Raw genomic sequence first — 27,727 nt, forward strand, 5'->3', positions numbered from 1 at the left:
AGCTTGGTGGACTAATTATTGAATGCTGTCATTCTTTGTGTTTCAGTACCTTGAGGTGATTAAGCAGGGATAAAAGCTAAAATTAAAAAGAAAACCCCATTACCAAACACTAAACAGCGTCAGTAACTTTGTGCCAGTCTCTGAAGGACATTCCTGCCTTGTTATGACAAGGAATTATTCATCATGTGTGCCTAGCATATAGATTGCATCCTTTATTTGAAACAATAAGAGAGTCATCCTTAGTAGTTGATGGAAATAAATAGGCAGGCAAAATTTAAAGGGAAGAAAAAAAGACCAACCAGTAGGCCTCTATAATAATTGCTTGTCACCATAACATCAAGTAGTCCATCCTTTTAGGAACTCGTTATGTGGCTAGGCCATTATGTTCTCGGGATGGAAAAAAAATGCAGTAATTCACAGAAAAGCAATGACAGTATTCTGCTGGTTTACCTAATAGTATCGACGAGACAGGAGAATTGTGGCTTGAAAGCAAGGAGTGATTCTGTCTTTGAAATTGTTTTGCTGTCCTTTTTTTTTTTTTTTTTTTTTTTTTTGCCCAATCAGAATGTTTCTCATTTAAAAAATATTAATACCTTCGAAAAATATCAGAGAGACCTCCACCAGTGTTTTGATCTGACTAAAGACTGCACTGCTTCCAGATTCATGCCCAGTTGCTTAGTGAAACTGTCTGCTGTTGGTGGGTGGAAATGGGAAAGAGATGCTATGCTTTAGTGCCCCTTGCTGGTCAACCTGAAGAAAATCTGAGCATAATGATTGCCAGAGCCCAGGTTTCAATAAATGGTGTGGCACGTTCTACTCCGTGCCTAGGAAGCCGAAGCGATTTAACCTAAACATATGTAGCCAGTCTTTACAATGATAAAAAGGATTAGATGATGCGTCTGGAAATGCATGTATTCTCTTGGAGAGGAAAAGGTTTGATATAAAGACAAAGTACATGTTAAGTCTCAGCCTATCTTCAGAGTAAGTCCAGGTGAATATATTCCTATGACTGTACCCTTATGACATAAGAAAATTTCCTAGGTCCAAAGTATGATTTTTGCTTGATTACGCCTCCAAAAATATGTGTGTCCTTTCAAACCCTAGGGAAAACCATAGGTTAAAAAAAAAAATGGAATTCTCAATTCCATTTAGCTTCCAAAAGTGATACAAAAACTTCTACAGGGGAGAAAAAGGGCATATCTATAGTAATGCATTAGATCATTGATAATTACATTTTAATTTAACAAGTGGGTTCTGATTTGGGTGCATTTTTTATCTGCTTGCCATTTTTTAAGGATGTAATATACTACTTTTATAATTCAAAAACGACAGCCACAACATAGCTACACTAAGTTGTCTATCCAACCTAATTAATTCTTGGGATTCCATAGTGAGCCATCAGACCTAAAACATCAATCCTATTTGAAACACCATGAGAGCCGGGCTTAGAAATAGATCTTCACCCCTTCAAGTTACCCATCAAGAGATTGGATTCACAAGATCCAATTCTGGGGTCATGAAAAAGTCTATTCAGGCAGACTAACCAATACTGAGGCATATGGTGACCAGCCCATGTGGTAATCTTGGCAGATTTACAGGCCACCCTCATATGCCTCAGGCAGCAGGTAGATCCTAGCAGAAGACACCCGAGAAAGGCGATCCTTCAAGAGCCTAAAGAGCTTCATGGGGCCCAGAATAGCCAAAACAATCTTGAAAAAGAAAAAGTTGGCAGGCTCCCAAGTCTCAATTTCAAAACCTACTACAGAGCTACAGTAATCAGGACAGTGTTGTATTGGCATAAACATAGATGGATAGATCAGTGGAATCGATTTGAGAGTCCAGAGTTAAATTCTTTAATTTTGGTCAATGTATAGTTCCAAGTTCATTAACAGTTCCAAGACAATTCAGTGGAGGAATGAATAGTCTTTTCAACAAATAGTATTGAGATAACTGGATATTCCCATGCAAAAGAGTGAAGTCAAACCCCTACCTCACACCATAGATAAAAAATTAACTCAATCAGATAGAAGACCTAAATGTAAGATCTAAAAATATAAAACTGGTAGAAGAAAATCTATAAGTAAATCTTTTTAATCTTAGATTTGACAATGGTTTCTTAGATAAAACACCAAAAGCACAAGCAACAGAAGAAGAGATAGATAAATTAGACATCATCAAAATTAAAACTCTTGTGCTTCAAGGAACACCATCAAGAAAGTAAAAAAAAAAAAAAAAAAACACATAGAATGGGACAGTGTTTTGTAAATCAGGTGTCTGATAGGAACTTGTATCTAGACTATATAAAGAATGATTGATTGCAACCCCATCATAAACAAAAGTTAAGCTAAAAACTATTTGCTAGTTTTAAAATAGGCCAAGAATCTGAAAAAAAAAACCCATTTCTCCAATGAAGACATAAAAGTTGCCAATAAGCTTATGAAGAAAGATGCTCAATGTCATTAGTTATTAAGGAAAAGGTAAATCAAAACCACAATGAGATGTACTTGAAACCCAACTAGCATGGCTCTAATCAAAAAGACAGACAATTACGAATGTTGATGAGGATACAGAGAAATTGGAACCCTCAGTCATTGCTAGTAAGAATGTAAAATGGTGCAGCTATTTCAGCAAAAAGCGTGGCAGTTTCTCGAAGGTTATGCATAGAGTTCCTATGTGACCCATAAATTCTACTCCAGATATGTATATATACCCAAAATACATATGACAAGAGAAATAAAAACATATGTCCACACAAAAACTTGTACCTCAGTGTTTGTAGCAGCATTTTTGATAATAGCCAAAAGGTGGGAACAACCCAAATGTTCATTAACTGATGAATGGATAAACAAAATGTGGTACATTTATATAATAGAAAATTACTTGTCATCAAAAAGAATATAGTATTGATACATGTTACAGTATGGATTAAACCTTGAAAGCATTTTGCTAAATGAAAGGAGCCAGACACAAAAGGCACATATTGTATGAATCTAGTATATTAATCTGCTAGGGATGCCATAACACAATACCACAGACTGGGGGGCTTACACAACAGAAATTTGTTTTCTCGTAGTTCTGGAGGCTAGAAGTACAAGACCAAGGTGTTGGTAGGTTTGTTTTCTCCTGAGACGTCTCTCCTTGGCTTGCGGATGGCTATCTGCTCACTCTTCCCTCACATGGCATCTTCTCTATGCACACATATCCCCCATATCTTTCTTTTCTTATAAGGGCACAAGTGCTATTGGGCCAGGTCCCTTATGACCTCATTTAACTTTAATTACCTCTTTCAAAGCCCCGTCTCCAAATTACAGCCACATTGGGGGTTAGTGAGGGCTTCAACATATGAATTTAGGAAGATATAATTCAGTCCGTAACACCCACTTATGTGAAATATCCAGAATAGGCAAACTGATAATGATAGACAATAGAGAGTGGTTGCCAGAGGCTGAGGGGTGGGGGGCTGGGAGGACTGGGGTGACAGCTAAGGAATGCAAAAGTTTCTCTCCGGGATGATGAGAATCTTCTGAAGTTGATTGTGCCAATGGTGTGACAACTCTGTGAATATGCTAAAAGTCATTGGAATTATACGTTTTATTTATTTTTAATTTTGCATTTTATATGAGTGAATTGTATGCTATGTGAATTATATCTCAATAAAGCCATTGCTTACCAAATAAATAAATAAATAAATAAAGCCAAGGAGGCAAGAAGGTTCATCAGTAAAGTCTTTAAGAGGTAGCAGGAGTTCACTCATATGAACAAAGCTCAGAGCTAGGACTAAAGTCCTTCGATATATATACAAAGAAGAAAAGAGCTGACTTCTGATCCCTAACACTAAATATTCAGGGAATCTGGGAAGGAGGAGCAGGTATCAGATCTGGGGCATGTGGTCAAAGCTGCCCTGCCTACAAACTCGGCGTGAACCTGAGTCACAAAGGGTTGCCCTAGAGCTCCGCGAACTCCTGCCAAGGGCCACGTTCACCTTAGAGACCAAAGAATGACATTGAAGCCTGGGCAGGAGACAGTCTTCAGTTTGGGAACTGGGCAGGGTACGAGGCAGGGCTGGGGTAATCTCTCTTGTGTTCCTGACTTCCCTCCTCCATTTCTTTAGAATTAGAATGTTCAACTTCAGTGAGCCTGTAATCCTCCTGGTTCTCTTCTCTCACGAAGGATATGCTTTTGCTGTGTTTGCAAAGCATAGGTCTGCCAAGCTGCATTTCTTAAGTGTGAATGCTATACTGCCATTGTCAGCTTGCTTATTGATCTTCTCCTCTGGACTTCAAGATCCTGGAAGACGGGGACTGTTATTTTTATCTCTACTCCCCCGATGGTGCACCGATGGCCGAGCTCCACAGACGTTTGTGAAATGAGTAATAGTAAATAAAGAAAATGAGGAACTTAATAAGTACTTGGCTGGGGCGCCTGGGTGGCGCAGTCGGTTAAGCGTCCGACTTCAGCCAGGTCACGATCTCGCCGTCCGTGAGTTCGAGCCCCGCGTCGGGCTCTGGGCTGATGGCTCAGAGCCTGGAGCCTGTTTCCGATTCTGTGTCTCCCTCTCTCTCTGCCCCTCCCCCGTTCATGCTCTGTCTCTCTCTGTCCCAAAAATAAATAAACGTTGAAAAAAAAAAAATTTAAAAAAAAAAAAAAATAAGTACTTGGCTTTCCCACTTTGAACTTGTTGGAATGCACATTAACTCCTTGCTTGTGCTAGATTGAGCCATTGTCAGAATCAGCAAAACCGAAGAATCCTAACTAAAGCACGGATTTTTTTTCCACAGAGGCTTGACACCATTTTGAATAATAATGGTGTAGCATTTGTGGACCGTGTCTGCACGGGGCCCTAAGCTAAGTGATTTGGAGTCATGATCTCATGGAATCCTCACAGGAAGCCCCTGAGTGGACATGTTTCTTACCCCCATTTTACAGAGGTGGAAACTGGGACTCGCAGTTGTTTAACCGACTGGCCCGAAGTCACAGCATTAATCGTAGTGGAGCCACGATACAAACCTCAGAACTCCAAAGTCTGTGCCCTTATCCTCTATGTAACTACGACTTCTCCATATTTTAGTTTGCCAACATACTCTTGTGGGAGGTAAATGGAGAAAGAAGCAAGAGTTTAGGTATGAGATCGTTGACACCTTCCATTAGGAGCACACGCTGCTCCCCTGCCAATTCAGGCCGTAGTGTTCTGAGATCACCTTACCCTGTAGGCAAAAAAGTCCTTGCCCCGATACAAGCAGCTCCTTGCATTCAGAAGGAGACCATAAAAAGAAGGCATGAGTGGAAAGTATGGGTGGGCTTCTCTCCCTCGATCATAAATTCAAGCCTGTAATCAACCAAAACCAGAAAGCCCCTTCAGAACGTTTTCACTGTCTACTGACTCAGCTTCCAGTTTTAGCCTTTTCCATTCCGCTCACACGTTTTAGCTGCGCTTCACAGAGTTCGGAGTCGAATGCTTACCAGAATGGAACGTTCTGACATTTCCGAACAACGGGCTCAGCTTGAGGTGTTTCCAAAAGGCACGCATCAAATGTCCGGAAAGTTGTTAATAAGAGATGCAACAGCTTTCGTATTGACCTCAGTCAACAAAATCAAGCGTTTGCTTATTTCATGGTTACCACGTACCAGTGCAAACAGTCCGGTGTTTTTCCCGTTTCCCATTCAATTCTGTTACCTTAGCTGTGCGTATGTCCTGACCGGATAGCACTCAAGGATCGTTGTCGGCAAGGGTGAAGGGGGTGTTTGCACCCATGATGAAGGGGCAACTCCTGTTCCAGGAGAACTTGGAGTCGGTCAAGACCAAACCAAAATTCTAAGAAGGAGCAAGGTTGCTGATGCCAGTTGTATAAAATGTCCTCGGATTTCTAATGAACTGTGTGGACAGAGAGAGAGGAAGTCCAGACACCTCTCTGAGGTTCTTCTCTGAGACGAGGGCACAATGCCCCGCCTTCTACTGTCTTCACCAACGAGCATGTTAGTGAGCTGCTCCTGTTGAAGGCCCAACAAGGAGTAACTCCTTCTCCCATCTGGCCCTGGTTCCATTGCCAATGCTTGTCTCGCTGCCCGTTCCCATACAGTCCAGGAGGCAGGGCTAGGTCTGTCCTACCCATCATTATACCTCCAGAACCTGTCACACACGTGACTTAATGCAATTTTATTAACGGCATAAATGAACCACAAAGTCAATGGAAAAGAAGAGATGCCTGGCAAAAAATATGGCTGGAGATGGGCTCCCCTGACATACAGAAGACCTTGGATCTCACAGAGGGTGCCCCTTACTCTGAGAGTGAACCACACCTTGTCTGCTGGGGGAAGACTTTTGGATGATAAGATCTTTTAAAGACTAAGGTACTTTTCATCATTGTAACATGCTTTAAAAGCATGATAAAGCTTGGCTTTTAAAATGATCACTTCCTTAGTTTTTAATTTCTGAACAAAGTAGCATATTTACGGATCAACACTTTTCTTTAGTCCATGCTTAAATCTAAGATGTCTATCTATTTGAAATATACATTTTGAAAGTACCAGAAGAATTGAAATTAGAGGATACCATTTTCATGTTTCTTTTAATTTGCGTGAAACTTGAAGATGCTTAATTTTTCCATTATGTGAAATTCATTGGAAAGGATTTATAATTTGAATCTAAATTATTTTTACATACCACTTAACTTCTCGCATTAGTCATCTAGTTGCCTCCTTCCTTCCTCCCAAAATCTCAGGATACAGTTTATACTTAATGTTTGATATGGAAGTATGATAACATTAATCAGTTCCTTATGTGCCTTGTCTTGAATCCGCATAGTAGTTGATAAAGCTCCTGAAAAAGCTTTGTAGATATTAATGTATAAACTGTTAAGGGGCACCTGGGTGCCACAGTTCCTTAAGCATCTGACTCTTGGTCTCAGCTCAGGTCATGATCTCGTGGTTCATGAGGTCAAGCCCCACATCAGACTGTGGGCTGATGGCTAGGAGCCTGCTTGGGATTCTGTCTCTCCTTCTCTCTGCCCCTCCCGTGCTTGTGCACTCTCCCTCCCCTCTCTCTCTCTCTCTCTCTCTCTAGTAAATAAATAATTTTTAAAAATGTATAGCTTCAATTTTCTATTGCTGAGGCAATCATCAGGAAGATTTTCACTTGGTTTTGACCATGGAAAGTCAATGGTAAATCGCTAGACAGAAAGTCAGCCTTCCCATTTCTGTATTTCAGCCAAACTCAGATTCCCACCAGGGGACCTGATGCAGCCCCAGGTCTTCCTGAGTCAGAAGCACATCAGTTTGACACTTACTTTCTATTATCATCTGTTAGGTCCCTTATGCCCTTGCCTTCCTCCCAGTGATAAAACATGTGCCTATCTGCCCAGGAGAAGGGAGAGGTGATCAGAATATTTCAAGCACCGAACGGAAATGCAAACAGGGCAATGTACAGTAATTGGAAGCAAGCATGTCGCCAAAACTAGACCTGGGAGAAGGGAGGAGGCTGGACGCATTTTGCAGTCTTAGCAAAGATTTCTAGATACAGGTGGCAGCAGCAAATTGCCTGTCAAGAGATTCGCTTCATAACAAGGCCAGCCATGTAGAACAGCCACTGCGCCATGAGGGCACCGCTGATGGCTGGGTCTTTGGGGCTCCCAGCCACTACAGGAATGACAGTCCTGTGCTTGCCAGCAACAGCCTCATCCCTGGAGGGTACGGAGACAGACAACAGGGTTAATGCCACCAGCCATCCCTTCAAACTGCCGCTGCAAGCCATCAGTCAAACGCGGAATGGGAATCAGGGAGAGGGGGCAGGGAGTGAAGTCAGGCACGGGGTGCGGGGTGCAGGTGGAAAGAAAATGGGGAAGAAGAGCACCCATTTGTCTTCAGGATCCTTCTGTCATCTCTGGTTAACAGTTGGGGATAAACAGCAAGCTCAAGAACAGAAGGATTGAATAATGTCAGGTCCTGACTGTGTTTTTCTCATGTTTTCCTCAGCTGGGTGCTCTCAGATACCCCAAAAGCTCTGGACACTTTTCCAAGCTCACACACGCCCACATATACAGACATTCCTGGTATCTTCCTTGTGTTTGTTCATCTCTGTGTTTGAAACTGAAATGAGAGTAGGGAGACCGTACTGTGGTCAGTGTACCGACCTCCTCGTCATTTAGCTTCTGTACAAGAGATAAATTTTCCAGGATGGCAAGGCAATGTCACTCTCAAAGTCAGGATCAATTTGAAATGTGCTTCCTCACACAGAGGAGAAGCCCTTTGGCCTCCTTGAGCCACCATTCTATCCCTGACGGGATGCGTCATGTTGAGAACATAGGCAGGTGCGGGACCACATGGGTGGTGGCTCCTCCGTGCCTCTCAAGGCCAAGTTCTCAGCACCCAGGCATCCACACTGGCTTAGCAGTGCCAACGTAGGATGCTAGGCTAACTGCAGGGACTGGCTGCTGCAGCTTTAAGGAAAATCTACAAGTCAGATAGATCAGATAGATAGATCCCAGGGACCAAATTGAATAACAAAAAGTCCAGTGATGGGACGCCTGGATGGCTCAGTCTGTTAAGCGTCCGACTTCAGCTCAGAGCATGACCTGATGGTTTGTGGGTTTGAGCCCCGCTTCGGACTCTGCTGAGAGCTCAGACCCTGGAGTCCGCTTCCGATTCTTTGTCTCCCTCTCTCTCTGCTCCTCCCCTGCTCGCTCGCGCGCGCTCTCCCTCTCTCTCAAAAATAAATAAACATTAAAAAATTTAAAAAAACAAAACAGTGAAAAGGGAGTTTCAAACTAGGAAAAAGGAGATGCTGGGGATGTAAAATTGGGTAAACATCCAACTTTGTGGAAAAACACCATGATGTTAAGACTAGAGCTTCAGAGGAAGGCAGTGGAGGTGTGGATTTTGAGAGACAAATCTGAAGAAGCTGGAAGAGAAGATCAAAAACAGTAGAGATCATTACAGGGTACCTGGGGGCAAACTCCTTGGTAAGCTCACCTTTGACTTCTTCTGAGTACCTGGCCCCAGATAGCTGCCCAGGGAAAACCTGGTAAGTCAATGAATGAACACGCCGTGGTTGGAACACTCACTAAAAGGGCAATGGATGGAGAGCGGGATGGTTGTTCTTAAGAAAGCCTACACCTGCTTTCGAGGGCCCAGCCTCCTTGCATTCTCAGGCATGTTTTCTAAACTCATGTCCTGGGGAAGCAGAAGGCAGTTCTCAGGTTCACTGAGCTAGAACAGCATTTTGATACAAACAGACCTGGGCCCCCTGAAAGAGTTATGCACTTGGCAGGAGCACCACCTTGAGTTCAGACAGAAAGCACATCTGTGCCTCATTGATAATGTAATAACCTACATTACATTTTTGGCCGAGAGCACCTGTGCATGGCCCAGAATGTCAGCCCAGGGCAACCATTCTGATGGAGGTGATATTAACAGCTCTCATTAAAACTGATGACTATAGCGGTGCCCAGGAGTGCGGCTGCAGTGAGGCATCTGTCGGCATTTCCAGGACAAGCCTCTGTGAACAGGTTTTGGAGTTCACAACCCAACGACCGAAACATGCTTTGCATTGAACTGAAACCTGAAAAGAAAACCATCGTGGGGTAAAGAGAGTTGGCCTTTTAGAGCTGTAAGAGGATGGACGTTGTCACATTTGTACGTGTTCAACTCTACGTTATACGGAACATTTCGGTTTTCCTGCCCCCATCTGCGCCATGGAAACGGAAGAGTACGTAAGGGTGGAGAATTTATTTCTGAGCTGGCTTGGGGACAGTTTGGGTGTCTTAACTTTTATGTACAGTATTCGGGGGTGCTAGGAGTTCTGTTACGATGGGCACTGACACTGGTATGCCAATCCATTATCCTAGGTAGGCGCCCATGTGTTTTGTGTACTGTTTTCTGCCCAGAACAAGGAAGCATGGGGTTCTCAATGCTCCACCTGAGACTTTAAAGAGGTCACATATGGCTGGATCTCTTTCACTTTCAGCACAGCACCTTTCCCTGATGACAGAGAGAACCAGGCGCACCTTCGTGGTTCAGTCAGTTAAGCATCCTACTCTTGATTTCGACTCAGGTCATGGTCTCATGGTTTGTGAGATCGAGCCCCACATTGGGCTCTGTGCTGACAGCGTGGAGCCTGCTTGAGATTCTGTCTCCCTCTCTCTCTGTCCCTCCCCGGCTCGCACACTAGCACATTCTCTCTCTCTCTCTAAATAAATAAATAAATAGACTTTTAATAAAAAGAGAGAGAGACCTGAAGACATGCATTTCACTGACAGTGATTTGAAAGGGCTCTGTTGTCTTTTATTTTGACAAAAAGTGTCATCAAATGCAATGCTGTCCTCAGCTAGGCAGGTTAATGCTCAATTGTCTATATATCCATAAATCGGTCCCATTGAGAATGTAAAAGCTACTCTTTCTACAAAAATATAAAGGATTATGTCCATGGAGGATTACTTTAAAAACATGGGCAGATTGCTTCATAAGCTCTGTTTTTTTTAACAAGGATTGCTTGGGAAGAGAAAGGTTATCACTGTCTACAATATCCCTTCTCCACACACAATAGGAATTACATGAAGGCATGAATCAGATCATTCTGCTTCTCTGCCTCAAATTCCTCATGACTTCCTATTGGACTTAAAATAAAATCCATACTCATTATCATCCCCCAAGAGGACTGTATGACCTGGCCCCTGAAGAGTCTCATGGCCTCAGATCCTACCCCCGCTCCCGTGTTCTCCACACACCAATGATACTTGATTTTCCAGTTTCTTAAGTGAACCAACCATTTTCCCCCACCTCAGAGACATTTCAGGAGGGTCATTGTAGTCCCCGTGTCCAGCTCGGAGTAAGTGCTCAGTTAATATTTGTTGACTAAATCGAGATTTATATACAAGGTGATGGATAGGTTAAGCTTCTGTTGGTTGACTCACTAGACTTATTCTCTTTGTAGTATACATAAGAAAATAATTCCCCCTCGATCTTTACATAACCTCACATTTTACGAAGTCAGCTAGGATTCCCACACCAGAGTATAGTCTTCACAATCAGAGGAATAGATTCTCTTTTTTTTACATCTTTCTCTCCTTCGTGGCATCATAAAATTGTAGCTAATTTCTGGGGCACCTAGGTGTCTCAGTCAGCTGGGCGTCCAACTTCAGCTCAGGGCATGATCTCGCCGTTGGTGAGTTTGAGCCCTGTGTCGGGCTCTGTGCTGACAGCTCTGAGCCTGGAGCCTGTTTCAGATTCTCTCTCTCTCTCTCTCTCTCTCTCTCTGTCTCTCAAAAGTAAATAAACATTAAAAAATAGATATGAGAATATTTATTAATGTTCCAACTGGGTCTGATTCTCTCAGAACATTAAGCCACATCTGGATGCAAATGGCTCAAGACCCCAAAGCTAAAAAAAAAAAAAAAAAAAAAAAGGTGTTTTGGACCCAGACCCAAGCCTGCCAAATCAGGGTACTATGACTGTCTGTGAGAAGGCAGGGTTACCTTAGGCATAGACAAAGCAGGAAGGTAGCGAGAATAGCCAAAGTATGGAAAGAGCCCAAATGTCCATCGATGGATGAATGGATAAAGATGTGGTATAGAGATACAATGGAGTATTGCTTGGCAATCAAAAAGAATGAAATCTTGCCATTTGCAACTACGTGGATGGAACTACAGGGTATTATGCTAAGTGAAATTAGTCAGAGAAAGACAAATATCATATGACTTCACTCATATGAGGACTTTAAAGATACAAAACAGATGAACATAAGGGAAGGGAAGCAAAGATAATATAAAAACAGTGAGGGGACAAAACATAAGAACTCTTAAATATGTAGAACACACGTTACTGGAAGGGTTGTGGGAGGAGGGATGGACTAAATGGGTAAGGGGCACTAAGGAATCTACTCCTGAAATCATTGTGGCACCATGTGCTAAGTTGGATGTAAATGAAACAATAAATAATTTAAGAAAGTTGTAAAAAACTAAAATTAAATTAAATAAATAAATAAACTAGCGCTTTTAGCAATGAGACCAGATAGGTGGTAAAGGCATGATTTTTTTCTGTACAAACTAAGTTTGGATATTGCACACTATGGTCAAAGTGATCCGATCTCCAAATAGTCTTTACATAAAAAGAGAAATAACATTTCCAGAAATAAAATAAGAATTAACAATCCATAATTTCTCCAAGTGAACTCATCAAGTGCTAGATACTCATGTTTCTGGATGGCTGGCTCTGGAATTTTTTTTAAAGATTGACTCCCCATGTTAGGAGTGGCAATACAATGCACGAAGGCTACAACTTTAGCCTTCTAGATATGACTATCATATCCATATCCATATGGATATCATATCATATCCATAATATGGATATGACTATCATATCATATCCATAATAGCTTTCTCTGACTTACTTTATCAGATTCTTTCCTCTCTGACCCTTGCTGAAATTTGGTTGACTTCAAGGACAAGAAGAGTATTGCGTAGGAATGTGACGTTGGCGAGTTACTTACTCTCTAAGCCTCAGTTTCCTATAACGTAGGGAGGATAACCTACCGCAGGAAGTCTTTTAGGCAATTAAGATAATGCATGCAGAGCACTTAGCACCATGTGTAGAAAAGATCTGATGCTAACCACTGCTGTGGTGGTTATCAGTATTATCATTAATACAAATGCTCAAGTAAGAGAAGCTTTGGCAACCAAAAGCCTTGTTTTGGCTTGTTTTTAAAGGGAGGCTGGCACAGCTGGGAGCCATCGAGGAGCAAAGAAACATAGGTAAGGTAATAGAATACCTCAGAAATAGCCTACCAATCCTGTCATTCTGCTTCGACTAGGACCTCTATCCAGCCACTTCACCCCTCTGAGTTTTTGTTTGCTGCTCTGTAAAAGAAAGATAATGTCCACTCTTCCCTTCTCAACACATTGGCAAGCATTCAAATGATGTACTTTGAATATCTTAACGGAAATGTTAAATATTGCTCTCACGTGTTTCACTTAATTGACAGTTCAATCAAATCAGTGATTCTCAACCTTATGTGCACATTAGAATCAATTGGAAGCTTCTAAAAATCCAAAGGCTCAGGCCATACCCTAGACTACTAAAGCTGGAATCTGTAGGAGACAGACCCAGGCTCAGTACTATTTTTTCTCTCCAAAAGCAATTCCAATATCCAGCCAAGGTTAAGAGTCAGAGGATAAAGTATTTCTCAGACTTGTACAGTGATAAGGAGCCCCAGAGTCCCTCCATTCCTCATTCCTACAGAATCAGCTTCCAAGAGAAGGGACTGGGTGTCTGTATTTTCTTTTCTTTTCCTTTTTTTTTTTTTTTCTTGAGAGAGAGAGAGAGCAGGGATGGGCACAGAAAGAGGGGGAGAGGGAGAATCCCAAGCACGCTCCCTGGTGACAGCACAGAGTCCCATGCTGGGCTTGATCTCAAGAACCGTGTGATCCTGACCTGAGCTGAAATCAAGAGTGAGACCCTTAACCGACTAAGCCACCCTGGCGCCCCATGGGAGTCTGTATTTTCAACAATTACCCCTAGCTGTCTCTTCTCAGCAGGCAATTATGAGAAATACTGTGTTGAATCAGAGTCTGAGAGCTGGAAGGAATAATGTTTAAAGTCTTCATACTTGATTCATCTCTAAACCATGTGAAACTTTATGAATCCCTTGAACGAAAGGCGAATGTGTGTTAACCAAGTATGTGAACAATAAATAATACGACTGATAGCTCTCTTACTGCCAGAATCTCACCAGCCCCTTTCTAGAGTTTCAGGAAATCTTGACTGATGGATAAGATTTTCAGTGTTTCAGAATTTTTCTTGATTAAACAACTTACGATCACAAGAAATGCATCGAAAGAAGAAGGCTTCCATTTAAGAATAAATGTTTGAATATTGTGAAATAAGGTAATAAGCTCGAGTTTTGGTGTGCAGGATGGAAATGGGGTGGACGTAACTAAATTTTTATTTTGTCCCCTACAAAAAGGATATACTGCATAGCTCTGTAAAGCCTACGTTATTACTTTTAACTCTCCTGGGGAAGCTAGGTAGATCAGGTTTAATGTAAATAACATACAGACAAGCTACTATGGCAAATATGAAGGAAAAAAAAAGTAATTAACTGCTGATATCCAAGTTGCAAAACTCTGCTCAACTCTGTGCATGGCAAGAACATTTCCACTCCCCCTCACTATTTTGAAAGCATCAAATTCTGCCGGAACCACTGGTCTATCAGTTTCACTGAACATTCCAGCACTGTCTTTGAAAAGTTAAGTCTTGCAGAATCCCGTTTTCGCTGAGGCCACATCCACTTGCCTGGCCTACGTAGTTAACTCAAGCTTTCTTCCTTCCTATTCCTTGCACTGTTTGAGTCCAGCCTTTGAGCTTTGGGTGAGCCATAAATACTGTCAGTACTTAGAGACTGTGTTTGATTCTAAGCTTGTTAAGAAAAAAGATAATGGAGATTGATTTTAATGAATATTTCTAAGTTCAGAACGTTTGCATTCCTTTAAAATGGCTTTGTAAAATTTACTCACTTCTCAACTTTGCCAGATAAGGCATTTGGGAAAAAATGATGCTGGATTGAGTCTGGGTTTTATCTTTGGAAACGATATCAATTTGCTCCAAGTAATCAGTGCTTATTTTAATGTGCATTCACCATTCCATTCCGTAGCATCTCTCATTTCTGAAAAAAGTGCTTTCATAGGGAGAATCAATGTAGCCTAACTTTTTGTGATATGAAATAACAGTATGTTGTTGCTGCATTTGCTTGTATTTGGGGGAAAGTTCTTCCAATTACTAAGAGGGGTGTATTACACGTGCTTGGCGTGGCATGGCGGGTGGAGACGTGACCCCAACTCTTGGGCCGAGTCAGCGTGTATGATACCCAGACAGAGAGGGGGGCCACGGGTCTTCCTAAGTGTGTGCCCTCCCCCTTTCCAGCTTCTTTAGGTTTTTACACTTGTTTGTGTTTTGGGTGCTTTGTTGAATCATTTCTGTTATATTGTGTGTTGGATTCGGTGGGGAGGAAGTTGGCCAGTGAGCAGAGAGATAGGAATTTCTTTTAAAACTACACAGGCCACCTAAATGGCTCAGGTAGTGATCTCATGGTTCATGAGTTCCGGGCCCCTGTCGGGCTCTGCACGAAGACTGCGGAGCCTGCCTGGGATTCTCTGTCTCCCTCTCTCTCTGCCCCTCCCCCGCTCACGCCGTCTCTGTCTCTCTCAAAATAAATACGTAAACTTAAACAAAACACAAAACTATAACTGTATTGCAGCTAAGGGCCGTTTCCCCACTGTCAGCCCATTCCCAGTGCCCATTTGGCCAGCTCTCACGTTCTTCGCGTCGAAAATGCCTTGATTTGTTTATGTAAGTGTTTGATACACAGTAGGATATAAGGCATAATGCACAATCATTGTTCGGAAGATGCCAGTCGTGTTACTCTGCTAGAGCTGCTATCCCCAAGTGCCACAGATGAGCGACTTAAACGACAGAAAAGTATTGTCTCGCAGGGGCGGAAGCTACCAGGTGTTGGAGGGTTTCTTCCTTCTGAGGGCTGGGAGGGGGAATCTGTTCCAGGCCTCTCTCCTTGGCTTGTAGATGGCTAGCTTTCTGTTCGCACAGTGTTCTCCCTGTATGCGTGTGTCTCTGTCCAAATTTCCCCTTTTTAGAGTCAGATTAGCGCCCACCCTAATGACCTCATTTTAATTTAATTACCTCCGTAAAAGATCCTATCTCCAAATAAGATCACGTTCAGAGGTACTGGGGTTAGGCCTTCAGCAGAGGAATTTGGAGGAGACACAACCCAACGCACAACAGCAATGTCATACGTGACTTTTTAAACAATGTTCGTAGACGATCAAATCGTAGCTGGGGCACCTGGGTGGTTGGTTCACTTAGACATCCGACTCTTGGTTTCTGCTCTGGTCATGATCTCTGGGTGTGGGGAGTTCAAGCCCTGGGATTCTCTGTCTCCCTCTCTCTCTCCACCCCTCCTCCACTCCCTGTGTCGCTGTCACTCTCACGGTAAATAAACAAACTTTTAAAAAAATCAAATTAAATTAAAGTTAAAGGTTAAAAATGTTCATATGCCATCAAATCATAGCTGAGACATAAAAATTGACCTGTGGAAAGAAAACCTTAATTTTTATTATTACTGCTGGTATACCTGAGTTCTTTTCTGCGGGTAAACAGGCGTCTCCCACGGTTGTGAGAAAGAAAATAGCACAGGTTAACTGGCCTAGATCTCTGCCTGATCTGTGGTTGTCATCCAATGTACACAGAACTTCTGATTCTGTAGTCTTAGCTTCAGTGCTCCTGAGAGTCAAACTCCAAAACAAAAGTGACATCCTGTGGGGCAGAATTTCTCCTTTGATTACTTAGGCAGGTAAAAGGATGCAGAGACCGATGCCTTCCTTGTATAGGCAAGGAAACAAGGGTTAGAAAAGAGAAGTGAGGCGAGGCCACAGGGGTCCTCAGTAGCAGCCCTGGACCTTGAACTTGGACCTCACAACTCAATTCCATATTCCCCTGCCAGGTATCCCCGCCCGGCCCGCCTAGCAACATTTACCCACAGCTCACTCACATCTGACTTCTCTTACCCATTTCATGTTTTTAATTGACGCATCATAATAAGCGTGCTCAGTACCCAATTGATGCCCATGAAGAGGATCAGAATTCTGGAGTTTCACTCAGGTGGTTGTTTCCAGAGAAGCCTGTGAAACCAAAAAGAAAACCAAAACAAAACACTAAGTGCTGATTTGTATCAGGCAGTCGGCTTCTTGACCCTTCAGTTCCAACTTTTTAGCTAAGACTTGCCTTTGCCATAAATACAAATATATGCTTCAAGGCAGAAAACAAATTTTGTCTGAGACGTCTGGCTAGTGGGAGTTACCCTTGAAAACGAAAACAACAGCAAGACCTTTACCTCTGCTCTGCCCAGTCTTGGTTAATGCATCATTACTGGTATGTGAGGTGTGTATTTTAGAAACCACCTCCCTAATTCAGCCACTTTCCAAAGAAACTGTGGCCTGGGCTGTGGCTTGCCCAGAGACCCTCCGGTTAAAGAGATCCGGGGACAGGTCCCTTGACATCCCATCCAGAACTCCGAACACCCCTCGTAACACTGCTTACTGGTTATTTAGCACATGTGTAAACTCTTGGAAGTTTAATTCCTCTTTCCCCAGGAAGATGAGAGAGACAGGAGCCCTACTGTTCATTGGTGGGGGACCTAATATTTTACCACGTAGCTCTGTTATGTCACTCTCGTATTAAAGAGTTGACTGTGTTTTCTGAATACATAACTTCAGGTGACTATTTCCTGATGCCTTGCTAATGCTCTTCAGACCTAAACTTATCTGTGTGTGCTTTATGGGGAAATGCAGGCACACTTACTTTTCATATTTTAAAGTTCTATGGAAAACTTGTTTAATTAAAAGGAAAGTTGTATTTAACGTTTATTTATTTTTGAGACAGAGAGAGACAGAGCATGAACGGGGGAGGGTCAGAGAGAAAGGGAGACACAGAATCTGAAACAGGCTCCAGGCTCTGAGCCATCAGCACAGAGCCTGACGTGGGGCTCAAACTCACGGACCGTGAGATCTCGACCTGAGCCGAAGTCGGACACTTAACCGACCAAGCCACCCAGGCGCCCCAGGAAAGTTGTAATTAAAAATCTTAGGGTCGCCTGGGTGGCTCAGTCAGCTGAGCGTCCGACTTTGGCTCAGGTCATGATCTTGCAGTTCACGAATTCAAGCCCCACGTGGGGCTCTGTGCTGACAGCTCGGAGTCTGGAGCCTGCAGCCTGCTTCGGATTCTGTGTCACCCTCTCTCTCTGCCCCTCCCCCACTTGCGCTCTCTTGCTCTCTGTCAAAACTAAATAAACATTAAAAAAATTTTTCTTGGGGCGCCTGGGTGGCGCAGTCGGTTAAGCGTCCGACTTCAGCCAGGTCACGATCTCGCGGTCCGTGAGTTCGAGCCCCGCGTCGGGCTCTGGGCTGATGGCTCAGAGCCTGGAGCCTGTTTCCGATTCTGTGTCTCCCTCTCTCTCTGCCCCTCCCCCGTTCATGCTCTGTCTCTCTCTGTCCCAAAAATAAATAAACGTTGAAAAAAAAAATTTTTTTCTTTAATCTTAAAATTTTCTTTTAGATTTCTTATAAGTTAGTTGTTTTTGTTTTTTTTTTAACTTCTTTTCAGGGTTATTAAGTTGGGTTAAACTATACTAAACCCCAGCTGTGTTTTTTTGAGTCTAAAATCCTGGCCTGTGTGGACCAACCCTACAGAGTGGTCTCAGAACAAAGGGTGTTCCAAGATGCAGGCAGTTCGTGCCGCGTGAACGCTAATTCTAGAACATTAGACTTATCGTGTTAAATTGCTTTCTGGATGTTTCTCTGTGGAAGTCTTGGAATAATCCTCCCTTTCCTTTCCTTGAGCCAAGAAAATTCTGAACCAGAACAATTTAATTTCAGCGTGTGGAAAAGCTATACTCAATGAACCGAACACAGTCCTAAGATAGGTTTTTTTTTTTTTTTGGGGGGGGGTGGGACAAGGACATTTTGATCACTTTTGTATGTTACTAAAATATCTGGATTTCTCTATAAAAGTTCTACAAATATTTCCACGCCTCGTTTCAGAGGATCATTTTTGCAAACTTTGTTTCAAAGTCTGAGCAGCTCAAGAGTAAACCTTTCTGCGCCATAGTTATTGTGTTATATGTTAAGCATTTGGAAGGAACCCCGAGGAGGCCTCAGGAAGCAGTTACTGCCTCTTGACTTATCATCCTGAAGGCGATTTGTTTTAAAGTTGATAATCCCTAGGGCTACAAGAGTGTCCCACATCTGCCCTGAATTGAAAACAGATTCCCATTAAGAGCCTTACATCAGTGCTGCGGATTCATTCGATCTGAGTCAGAAAGGAAGTCAGAGAACATTCGAACGTATGGCCTGATAGCTACACAGCAGCTCCCTTCATGGAGGATCAGGACCGCAGGGTACGTAGATATCCATTTTCAAATTTTTTAGAACGGTGTTTCTGTGCAGAAGCGTCCTTCGGACGTTTAGGCAGGAATATTCGGAAGGGGACTATGGTAGCTAATAGGTGACAAGTAACCCTTGTCTGGGACTGTCAGGGCTACTAACGGATTGCTCAGAATCCCAAGAGGCTCGGAAGGCTGTGCTGCTTCGGAATTCTTCTGCCAGGTTTTGCCGTTTTGGGGACTTATCACTTATAAGAGAATATATATTCCTATAATTATGCAGATATTTATATAAAAGTTTCCCCCCACACTGAGACTCTAACACGGTTTTGTAAGCCAAGAAGTTGTTACTGCTGAAAAGCCAGCACTTTTCCAACCTCTGCTTATCTGTGAAATTATTTTAAAAGATGTGCATTCCTGCTAAGAATGTAGGATAGAACTATGTATCCCTTACCATAAGCCTCAAGGGACAGGGACCATCTGAGTAACTGTGTAGCATTTAATATCCTACTGAAGTCTTAGCTTTGTTTTGGTCTTCTCTGTTAAAGCAGTATATTATTATTCTGGGAAGTGCTTCCCTTTTGTAAAAATTTATTTATTCGGAGAGAGTGTGCGAGTTGGGGGATAGGGGCAGAGGGAGAGGGAGAGAGAATCCGAAGCAGGCTTCACGCTATCAGCGAGGACACCCACACGGGGCTCGAACTCACGAACCGTGAGATCATGACCTGAGGCAAAACCTCAAGAGTCAGATGCTTAACTGACTGAGCCACATCGGTGCCTCGTGCTTTTCCTTTTTATTTATTTTTTTTTTAAGTTTATTTATTTTTTGAGAAAGAGAGCAAGCATGAGAGGGGGAGGGGCAGAGAGAGAGAGAGAGAGAGAGAGAGAAGAAGGAGAGAGAGAGAATCCCAAGCTAAGAGCATGGAGCCCGATGTGGGGCTCAATCTCACAAACCGTAAGATCATGACCTGAGCTACAATCCAGAGCCGGTTGCTTAAGCAACTGTGTCACCCAGATGCCCATGCTTTTTCTTTTTAATTAGAAAGGAGGTTAGACTTGTCCATTAAAGACAATTAAAGGAAAGAGAAGCATAGAGTGGTTATGAACAAGGAAGGATCTGAGGGCCCAGAAGCTTGAGGCACAGATGCTGAGCCCTCCAGCCTGGCTCCTTCTGGCTCCTTCTCGGATTCTGGACTGGGCTTTGGGGAGTGGGGGCCTCGTGGGTTACTTCCAGAAGTCTATTCCCCTTGCCGTCTTCTCTGAGAACCTCAGGACTGTGCCTAGTACAGTTGATATCTGATATGTACCTGTTGAATGAAAAGAGAATTATGAAAAGGAGTCCTAGAAGAAGCATCAGTCTGAACATACCTAGTGCACCTTGTTAAATTTCCACCCATCTTTTTGGTAAGATTCATGCCCAAAGTAGTGACCAGGAGGCCCTGGGTAATTGAGAGAAAAGTGTTCGTGTGGCGGTCAGAACAATCGCATGTAAAATGCCTGATTCCGTGGTTATGGTATTAGCAAAGTAAGGAAGTCTGAAATATGAGTCTTGAGAGGTAACAATCATGTCCTAGGAGATTGTTCAGGAATCCGAGGAAAGCTGGTATGGGAGAGAAGGAACAAACACAGCTGGCCATCTTTCGCTTCCACTCCGTGCAGACGGGCCCATCACAAATGTTCTGACAGTACAAAGCCCGCCCTTGTTACACGGGCTTCCCCTGGTTTCAGAAACAATACGTTAAGAGCAGCCCAGTTGGCAGGTAAGATTTTCTGTACAAATGCCAAAATCCTGTTCCCTCTTGACTGGTCGCCCACAGTTCTTGAAAGAGGGAAGGTTTTTCAGATGCCAGAAATTGACTGCGAACTGTGTCATGGGACTATGCCCTCTTAATCCCAGCAAGACAGAGGCTTCCTTTTAGAAAAGGAAGCACATTTGGGTTTTTGTGCTAGAGCATCCAAAAAGATGTATTGATCAACTCGGACAGAAAGGGGAATTATTAGGCTTAGAAACATCTCTTCTGTCCTATTTAAGGAGACTGGCAAATGAGCCTTGAAATCTATAGAAACGGTTCTAGTTGAGAGACCAGCTTCCTCTTTGGGAGATAACTATATATATATATATATATATATATATATATATATATATCTTAATTTAACTAACCTACTTAATCTCAACCCCAGAGGTTTGGGAAGAAAAGAAAAGCAATGTGGCAGACACTTCCAGGGTGAAACCCATATCATAAATTTAACTACCATTACCATAAGTGATACCCACCTCCCAAAAGCTCTCTGCTACTTTTTGAGTAACAAAATATACAAATGATTGTATCCCCTTTCCCTGGCCCGTATTTGAACACGAGACATGTCACCAAGGGGCCGTGCCACCAAGCCAACTCATGGCCTCACTTCTCTCTGGAAGTTTCGTAAGCCATTGTTTGGAATTCAGAACACATTATCCCCCAGAAACAAGTTTGGCTCCCAGCTCAACCCCTGAATGCAGATTTAGCCGCAAGTAGTGAGGATTTGTGACAAGTTTCTGGAAATGGACAGCAAGAGCTTTTATCATTTTGTTTAATGCCACTAGAGAATAAATTTTACAATGAACTGTAGTACCGCTTTGGAGAGCGTTTTTAATGTCCTTGAGAATTAATTCTTGGCCTCGCGCCCTGTTCCTTTCTTTGTTTGAACCCCAACCAGCCATCCTAAGTGCTTTGTCTCCTGCTACTTCCTCAATGGTACCCTAGGTTAGAGTCCTAGTAAATTATTTGCATGTTGTTTTTTACTCCTGGTTTATCCTGCCTGGAATGTCTTCCTCCCCTTCTGATTCCTGCCAAACTTTTGATCAGCTCAAATATTAACACAGTTAAAACTCCTCTGCGGAGCCTCAAACTCGTGCCTCTCGGCTCCCTTGGTCACAAAGCGCTGTGAAAACCTTTTGCACATAGCTTCAGGTGGTTCCTCTATTGACCTTCTAAATTGCCAAGGACTACAGTTTGAAAATATGCCCTATGAAAAGTCATAAATTCCCTCCCCACCTCTCCTCATTTCTAGAACACCTCAAAATACCTTGATGAATTAGCATTCACCACATTATATTGCGATTTATAATTGACATGTTGTGTCCTCTTCTCTAAGCTGAGAACTCCTTAAAGATAGAGATTTCCTCAGAACTTATTGCAATGCCTGAAACAAAGTAGATAATTAATAAAAGAATAGGGGGATGGATGGATGGATGGATGGAAGGATAGATGGAGGGATGAATACATAATCGGGTGCATACATGGATGGTATGATTGGATCAATGGATGGATGGATAGATGGGTGGGACTACTGGAGAAAAAGTTTTAGAGAAGGATGAAGAATTATTTAAAAACTTCTATGGGGGGGGGGGCGCCTGGGTGGCTCAGTCGTTTGGGCGTCTGACTTTGGCTCAGGTCATGATCTTGTGTTTCATGAGTTCAAGCCCCACATCAGGCTCTGTGCTGACAGCTCAGAGCCTGAAACCTGCTTAAAATTCTGTGTCTCCCTCTCTCTCTGCCCCTCCCCCTGCTCACACTCTGTCTCTCTCTCCCAAAAATAAATATTTAAAAAAATTTTTTTAATAAAATAAAAAATAAAAACATGTATGGAATTCTGGATGGATCTTTCAGAAAGTTTCAAGGGTATGATATGGATAGAATCTGTCTATTATTATTCTATTTACACTGTTTTCTATGGGAGGGATTATGAGCAGTGGGAAGAAAATGGAGGTTGGAGTGAGAATATACGGGTTTGGGGGCGCCTGGATGGCTCAGTCAGTTGAGCGTCCGACTTCGACTCAGGTCATGATGTCACAGTTCATGAGTTCGAGCCCTGGGTCGGGCTCTGTGCTGACAGCTCAGAGCCTGGAGCCTGCTTCAAATTCTATGTCTCCTTCTCTCTCTGCTCCTCCCCTGCTCATGCTCTGTCTCTCTTTCCTTCAAAAATAAACAATAATAAAAAAAAAATTTTTTTAAAGAATATATCTCTAGCTCTCTACTTTCTAGCTATGTGGCCTTGAACAGATCATTTACCTCTCTACTTTTGCTTTTACGTCTCCGTAAGATGGGAGGAACACCTACCTTCGAAGAGCTTTTGTAAGGATTTTGTAAGTTTTGTAAGGATTAAGTGGTAATCGATCTAAAATCCTCTAGTCTAAGCCATACCAGGTTGAAGATAGGTAGTAAATATCAGTCTAAATCTGAAATGGCAGACATAGAACTTTGAAACCGGAAGAAACCTGGGCCCCTGGGCCCAGACCTGGACAGTCACCTGGTGCCACTCACCCCCTTCATTTTGATTCAGCTTGTCAACAGCATGGCTCTACGTTCTATCAGCCACTTTGCATATTGCTTGGGTGATTAAAAATAAAATAGACTTGGAAGTGTGAAAAAAAAAAAAAAAGAAGAGGGTTTCAGGGGATTTGTGAGAGAGTATAAGAAGGAAACAGCCCAAAGTAGAATTCAATAAGCTGTGATAGAAGAAGAGGGATTATTTGCACATTTAAAATAAGTAGGGGGGCAGGGATTAAGAAAAAGCTGTTTGCTGGGAGGTAGTTACAAAGAGAAAGGAAGAGAAATCGCACTGGTGAGAAATTAACACTTCCAGGATTGTAAAAGGAATTATTGTTAACATATATACCTCCAAGTACATGCCTAGGCATTTGTAGCCCCCAAAAGTGCCTTGTATATTTCGCGTACTTTACATAAGTAGTAAGGATAGTAATACATTCCTAACACTTATTATGCCATTTACCAGGTGCCAGGCACCCTTCGAAGAGTCATTTTAACCTCACAACGACCCTGTGACGTACACACATATGTACATACATACATACATGTGTGAGGAACATAAAATCTTTATTTTACTGATAGGAGGGCACACAACCAGTCATATGACCGGGAAGTATAGGAGCCAGTACTTGGGCCCATGCAGTCTGGCTCCAGAATCTGCACACTCACACAGAAATGTACTCACAGCTGATGTGGCTCCTGGTGCAGATCAAATGGCGACTCAGCTGCCATCATCAACAACACTCTAAAATCCCCTTCGGTGAGTATATCCCTATGGATGTACTTTTTTTTTTTTTTAATGTTTATTTATTTTTGACAGAGAGAGAGAGAGACAGAGAGAGAGCAGAGCATGAGCAGGGCAGGGGCAGAGAGAGAGGGAGACACAGAATCCAAAGCAGGCTCCAGGCTCTGAGCTGTCAGCACAGAGCCCGACGTGGGGCTCGAATTCACAGACCGCGAGATCATGACCTGAGCCGAAGTCGGACGCTCAAACCGACTGAGCCACCCAGGCGCCACTGGATATACTTTTTAAAATACAATTTTAACACCTGAAAAGTCAGAGTGGTAGAGTTTTATAGCATGGAGGGACATTTGGTTCATTATGCCCAGATCAACCAGGGAAAGTCAGCTTCAGGGTCACTGGTCAGAATCTCCGGGGACAGACAGGCGGCAAGGATCAGATGATCTTAGCGGCCCACATAGCACTGTGGCAGCAGAAAAACATCACCTTTATTCAAGATAATGTCCAGGGAATTCTAAAAACAGTTCTTCCTGGAAGTTTGTAGTCATTGCTATGGTGACACTCCGTTTTCCAAATATGAAAATAAAGATAATCATATATTATCCTTCCTCTTTTTTTTTTTTTATGAAGTGTCATCTATTTTTATCGGTTTTTAAAAAGTAACAAAATATACGGTCTTTCAACACTCCCTTTTTGTTTCCTAGATTGAGTTTAAAAGGACCATGTGCTACAAATATTCCATTACTCGTGTGCCATCCCTGAACACTTACCTCTCCCTCAAATTCCTCTGAGCAATTTTGAGTCCATCCTCCCTTTATCAAAATAGAGACTTGTTCAAATAGTTAACACATTTAACAAATTCCACAAATTCTGATCCAAAGACAGTGAGGTAGGCAGAAAAAATGTGAGTTCTGCCCTCTTCTACCTGTTTGAATTAGTGTTAAGTGTTACTATAATTAATACAATCACTATGCAAGTGCTACAAAGTTATCTAATTCTCTGGCTATTTTAGTCATTCCTATTTTAAGCCCGTTCACATGCCCCACTGATGTTTTAGGGCATGGCTTTTGGATGAATAGGTAGGTAGGTTTCTTGGAGAGGTTGCCAGAGGTTTTGCCTGTCTCCAGTACAACCAGTGAATGACCCACCTGAGTCCGTACCTTTGACTCAGGAAAACTGGAAAAAGTAGCATTTGACACCAAGAATCATGAAAATCAGGAGCCAGGAAGCACCTAGTCGTCTTCTTGGATTACAGTCCAGGGAAAAGAAGGAAGAGAGGGAGGGAGTTGAGGGGAGTCAGTGGATTCGCTAGGTCTTTGTCTCCAATCCTTTTCTCATTACAGCCTGGCTGGAGAACATCTTACCCATAAACCCATTCATGTAAAATTCAATCCCCTTTGGAGTATTTTTGCATCTGTTCAGGTGTCCTGGAAATAAATATTAAATTAAATTAAACTTTAATTTCACTTAAATTCTGAATAAAAGGCTTTGCATAAACGGACCGAAAGGAGTCTAACTCTCCAAAAGTAGGTCAAATAGAATAAGGCACTTTCAAGTATCCAGAACAATCCCATCATTTAAAAAAAAGGCCTGCAAGTTCAATAAGTAGCTAATAGAAATACAAAATCAAGCTAGAAGCAGCCTTAAAGGAACGGATTGTTTTTAAACCATTAAACGGTTCCAAAATGCCAAGGAAATATAGGACACTAAAATGAAGTCCAGATTCTCAAACAGAGGTTGAATTTTAAGTAAACTCTTCACTGGTAAAATGGATATTTTGGAAATGGTTTTAGGCCACCGAGCTCTCTGGCAGGGCTATTGTGGAGATGGGAGGAGATTTAATGAATATAAATCTCTCAGCCCAGTAGTACATAGCTGATACTAATATTTTGTTGAATGAATGCTGACTAATTCTGGACTAACTTAGCCAAGCCAACTCAGCACTTTCCTTCAGCCCCAGCTGACACCTTCGCATGGGTTATTTCACAGATTATATGAAAAAGTATTTTCTGGAAAGAGTGATCCTCTGGAAGAAACAGTCCCAAATTTCGGAGACCTGTTTCCTAATCTTTAATGGTTAAGGTTAATGTCAGATGTATTAACTCTAATATTAGAGTTATGACTGATTGGGTTGCTCTGAGAGTTAAATGGGGTCACGTTCATCCATTCACTCATTCATTTAAAAAATACTGATTGTGGGGGCACCTGGGTGGCTCAGTCCGTTGAGCACCCGACTTTGGCTCAGGTCATGATCTCACAGTTCGTGGGTTCGAGCCCCATGTCGGGCTCTGCGTTGACAGCTCAGAGCCTGGAGCCTGCTTCTGATTCTGTGTCTCCCTCTCTCTCTGTCCCTCCCCTGCTTGCACTCTGTCTCTCTCTCAAAAATAAATAAACATTTAAAAAAAATTTTTTTTAAACATAGTAGAAGCATGATGTCTCATCATACATATCAGATTGAACATATGCTCTTTTTTCCCTCTCCCTCCTCAAACCCTGGTAAAATGGAAATAAGAGAAAATAAATAAATGAATAAATAAATAAAGGTACCAGAACAACAGTGCTGTATTGGGTGGGGAGGTTGGAGGATGGATAACAGAAATGAGAAAAGCCAACAAAAGTTGGCAAGACTGAACCCAGGTTGAGGGAAACCATAGCAACTGATGCAGTATCCAGCGGGGAAAACCGAAAATTAATTATTTGGGGTGTAGGATTTAGAGAATACCCATAAGAACAAGCTCAGTGGAGCCACTCACCCTAGGAAGGTTCGGGTTTGGGGAAAGAAGGCAGGGCTATCCCATCCCCTACAAGGCCAGGAGGCAGGGAAGGGCTGAAAATAGGAGGATCCTTTGGAAGCCTGTATGTATAGGGAGCAATTAGAAATCCATCCCCACCCCCACCGCCCCCACCATCCTGGGCCTGTCTGGGCAGCCAAGAAGCTACACTACTCCACTCCCCGTTGTAGCAGAAGATGGGAGAAGTTGAACCAGAAACAGTCCGGTCTCAGAAATGGCTGAGGAAGGGGTTCAGTCACTACCCGAAAAACAAGGGAACGAAGAGAAAATCTACATACTAAAAGGCAAGACTTTCCAGTTATCTTCCCAAATTCAGCTCCCAGTATGCTGGCAGCTAGGGTTTTACATGGCCTCTCCCCACTCCAGCTACCACCACCAAGAGAGGATTGGGGAGGATTCCTCCCAAAGACCTGCCCAGTGGTGAAGATTTACACAAATGCTGACATATGGGGGTCTCCTACAAGAATCTGGGCCCTCTGTCAGATCAATCACGGTGAAGGCTACAACAAAAAGCCCCACATCGCAGGGCTTACCATCTGATTTCTGGTGCCCCAGTCGTAAGTGAGAACAAAGGATCATCACACAACAGGAGAAAGCAGATGAGTGGGGAAAATGAACTCAGAGGCAACAGAGACGATGTGGGGGATACAACTGTATCAGAAACATGCAATGGGTATCCTCAGTGAGGCCAAGGAAACAAAACCAAAAACAGATAAAATAAAAAAGGAACATTCTGATAACAAAACAATCTATAGAAGGCTTAGAAGATAAAGCTCAGAAAATCTGTCAGCACCAGATAGGAAGCAGGACAGATAGTCTACGGGAATTGGATAATCAGTCCAATAGGGTCAAGTATCCAAATAAAAAAAGTTCTAGAAAGCACTGAAAAAATAAAATGGAGGAAATCAATGAAATAATACAAAAATATCCTAGAAGTGAAAGACAT

The 27,727-nt window shown here is 42.6% G+C and overlaps 1 protein-coding gene across 8 annotated transcripts in view; it reads left to right on the top strand.

The window, feature by feature from the left end:
• SASH1 (SAM and SH3 domain containing 1) overlaps nucleotides 1–27,727 on the top strand; it is a 335,608-nt gene that overhangs the window by 57,710 nt on the left and 250,171 nt on the right. The window contains exon 1 of one of the 8 annotated variants that reach the window (XM_045499955.1): nucleotides 18,844–18,952. The exons of 4 other annotated variants lie outside the window; for them this stretch is intronic. In XM_045499955.1, coding sequence (XP_045355911.1) covers nucleotides 18,932–18,952 — 21 coding nt within the window. In that variant the 5' untranslated portion in view covers nucleotides 18,844–18,931. Of the gene's footprint in view, nucleotides 1–18,843; nucleotides 18,953–27,727 lie in introns of those variants that run through there. 3 more of the 8 variants (XM_045499964.1, XM_045499958.1, XM_045499968.1) reach the window with 3 other exon arrangements.

The sequence above is a fragment of the Leopardus geoffroyi genome, chromosome B2, assembly GCF_018350155.1.
Source record: "Leopardus geoffroyi isolate Oge1 chromosome B2, O.geoffroyi_Oge1_pat1.0, whole genome shotgun sequence".
Taxonomy (NCBI): Eukaryota; Metazoa; Chordata; class Mammalia; order Carnivora; family Felidae; genus Leopardus; species Leopardus geoffroyi.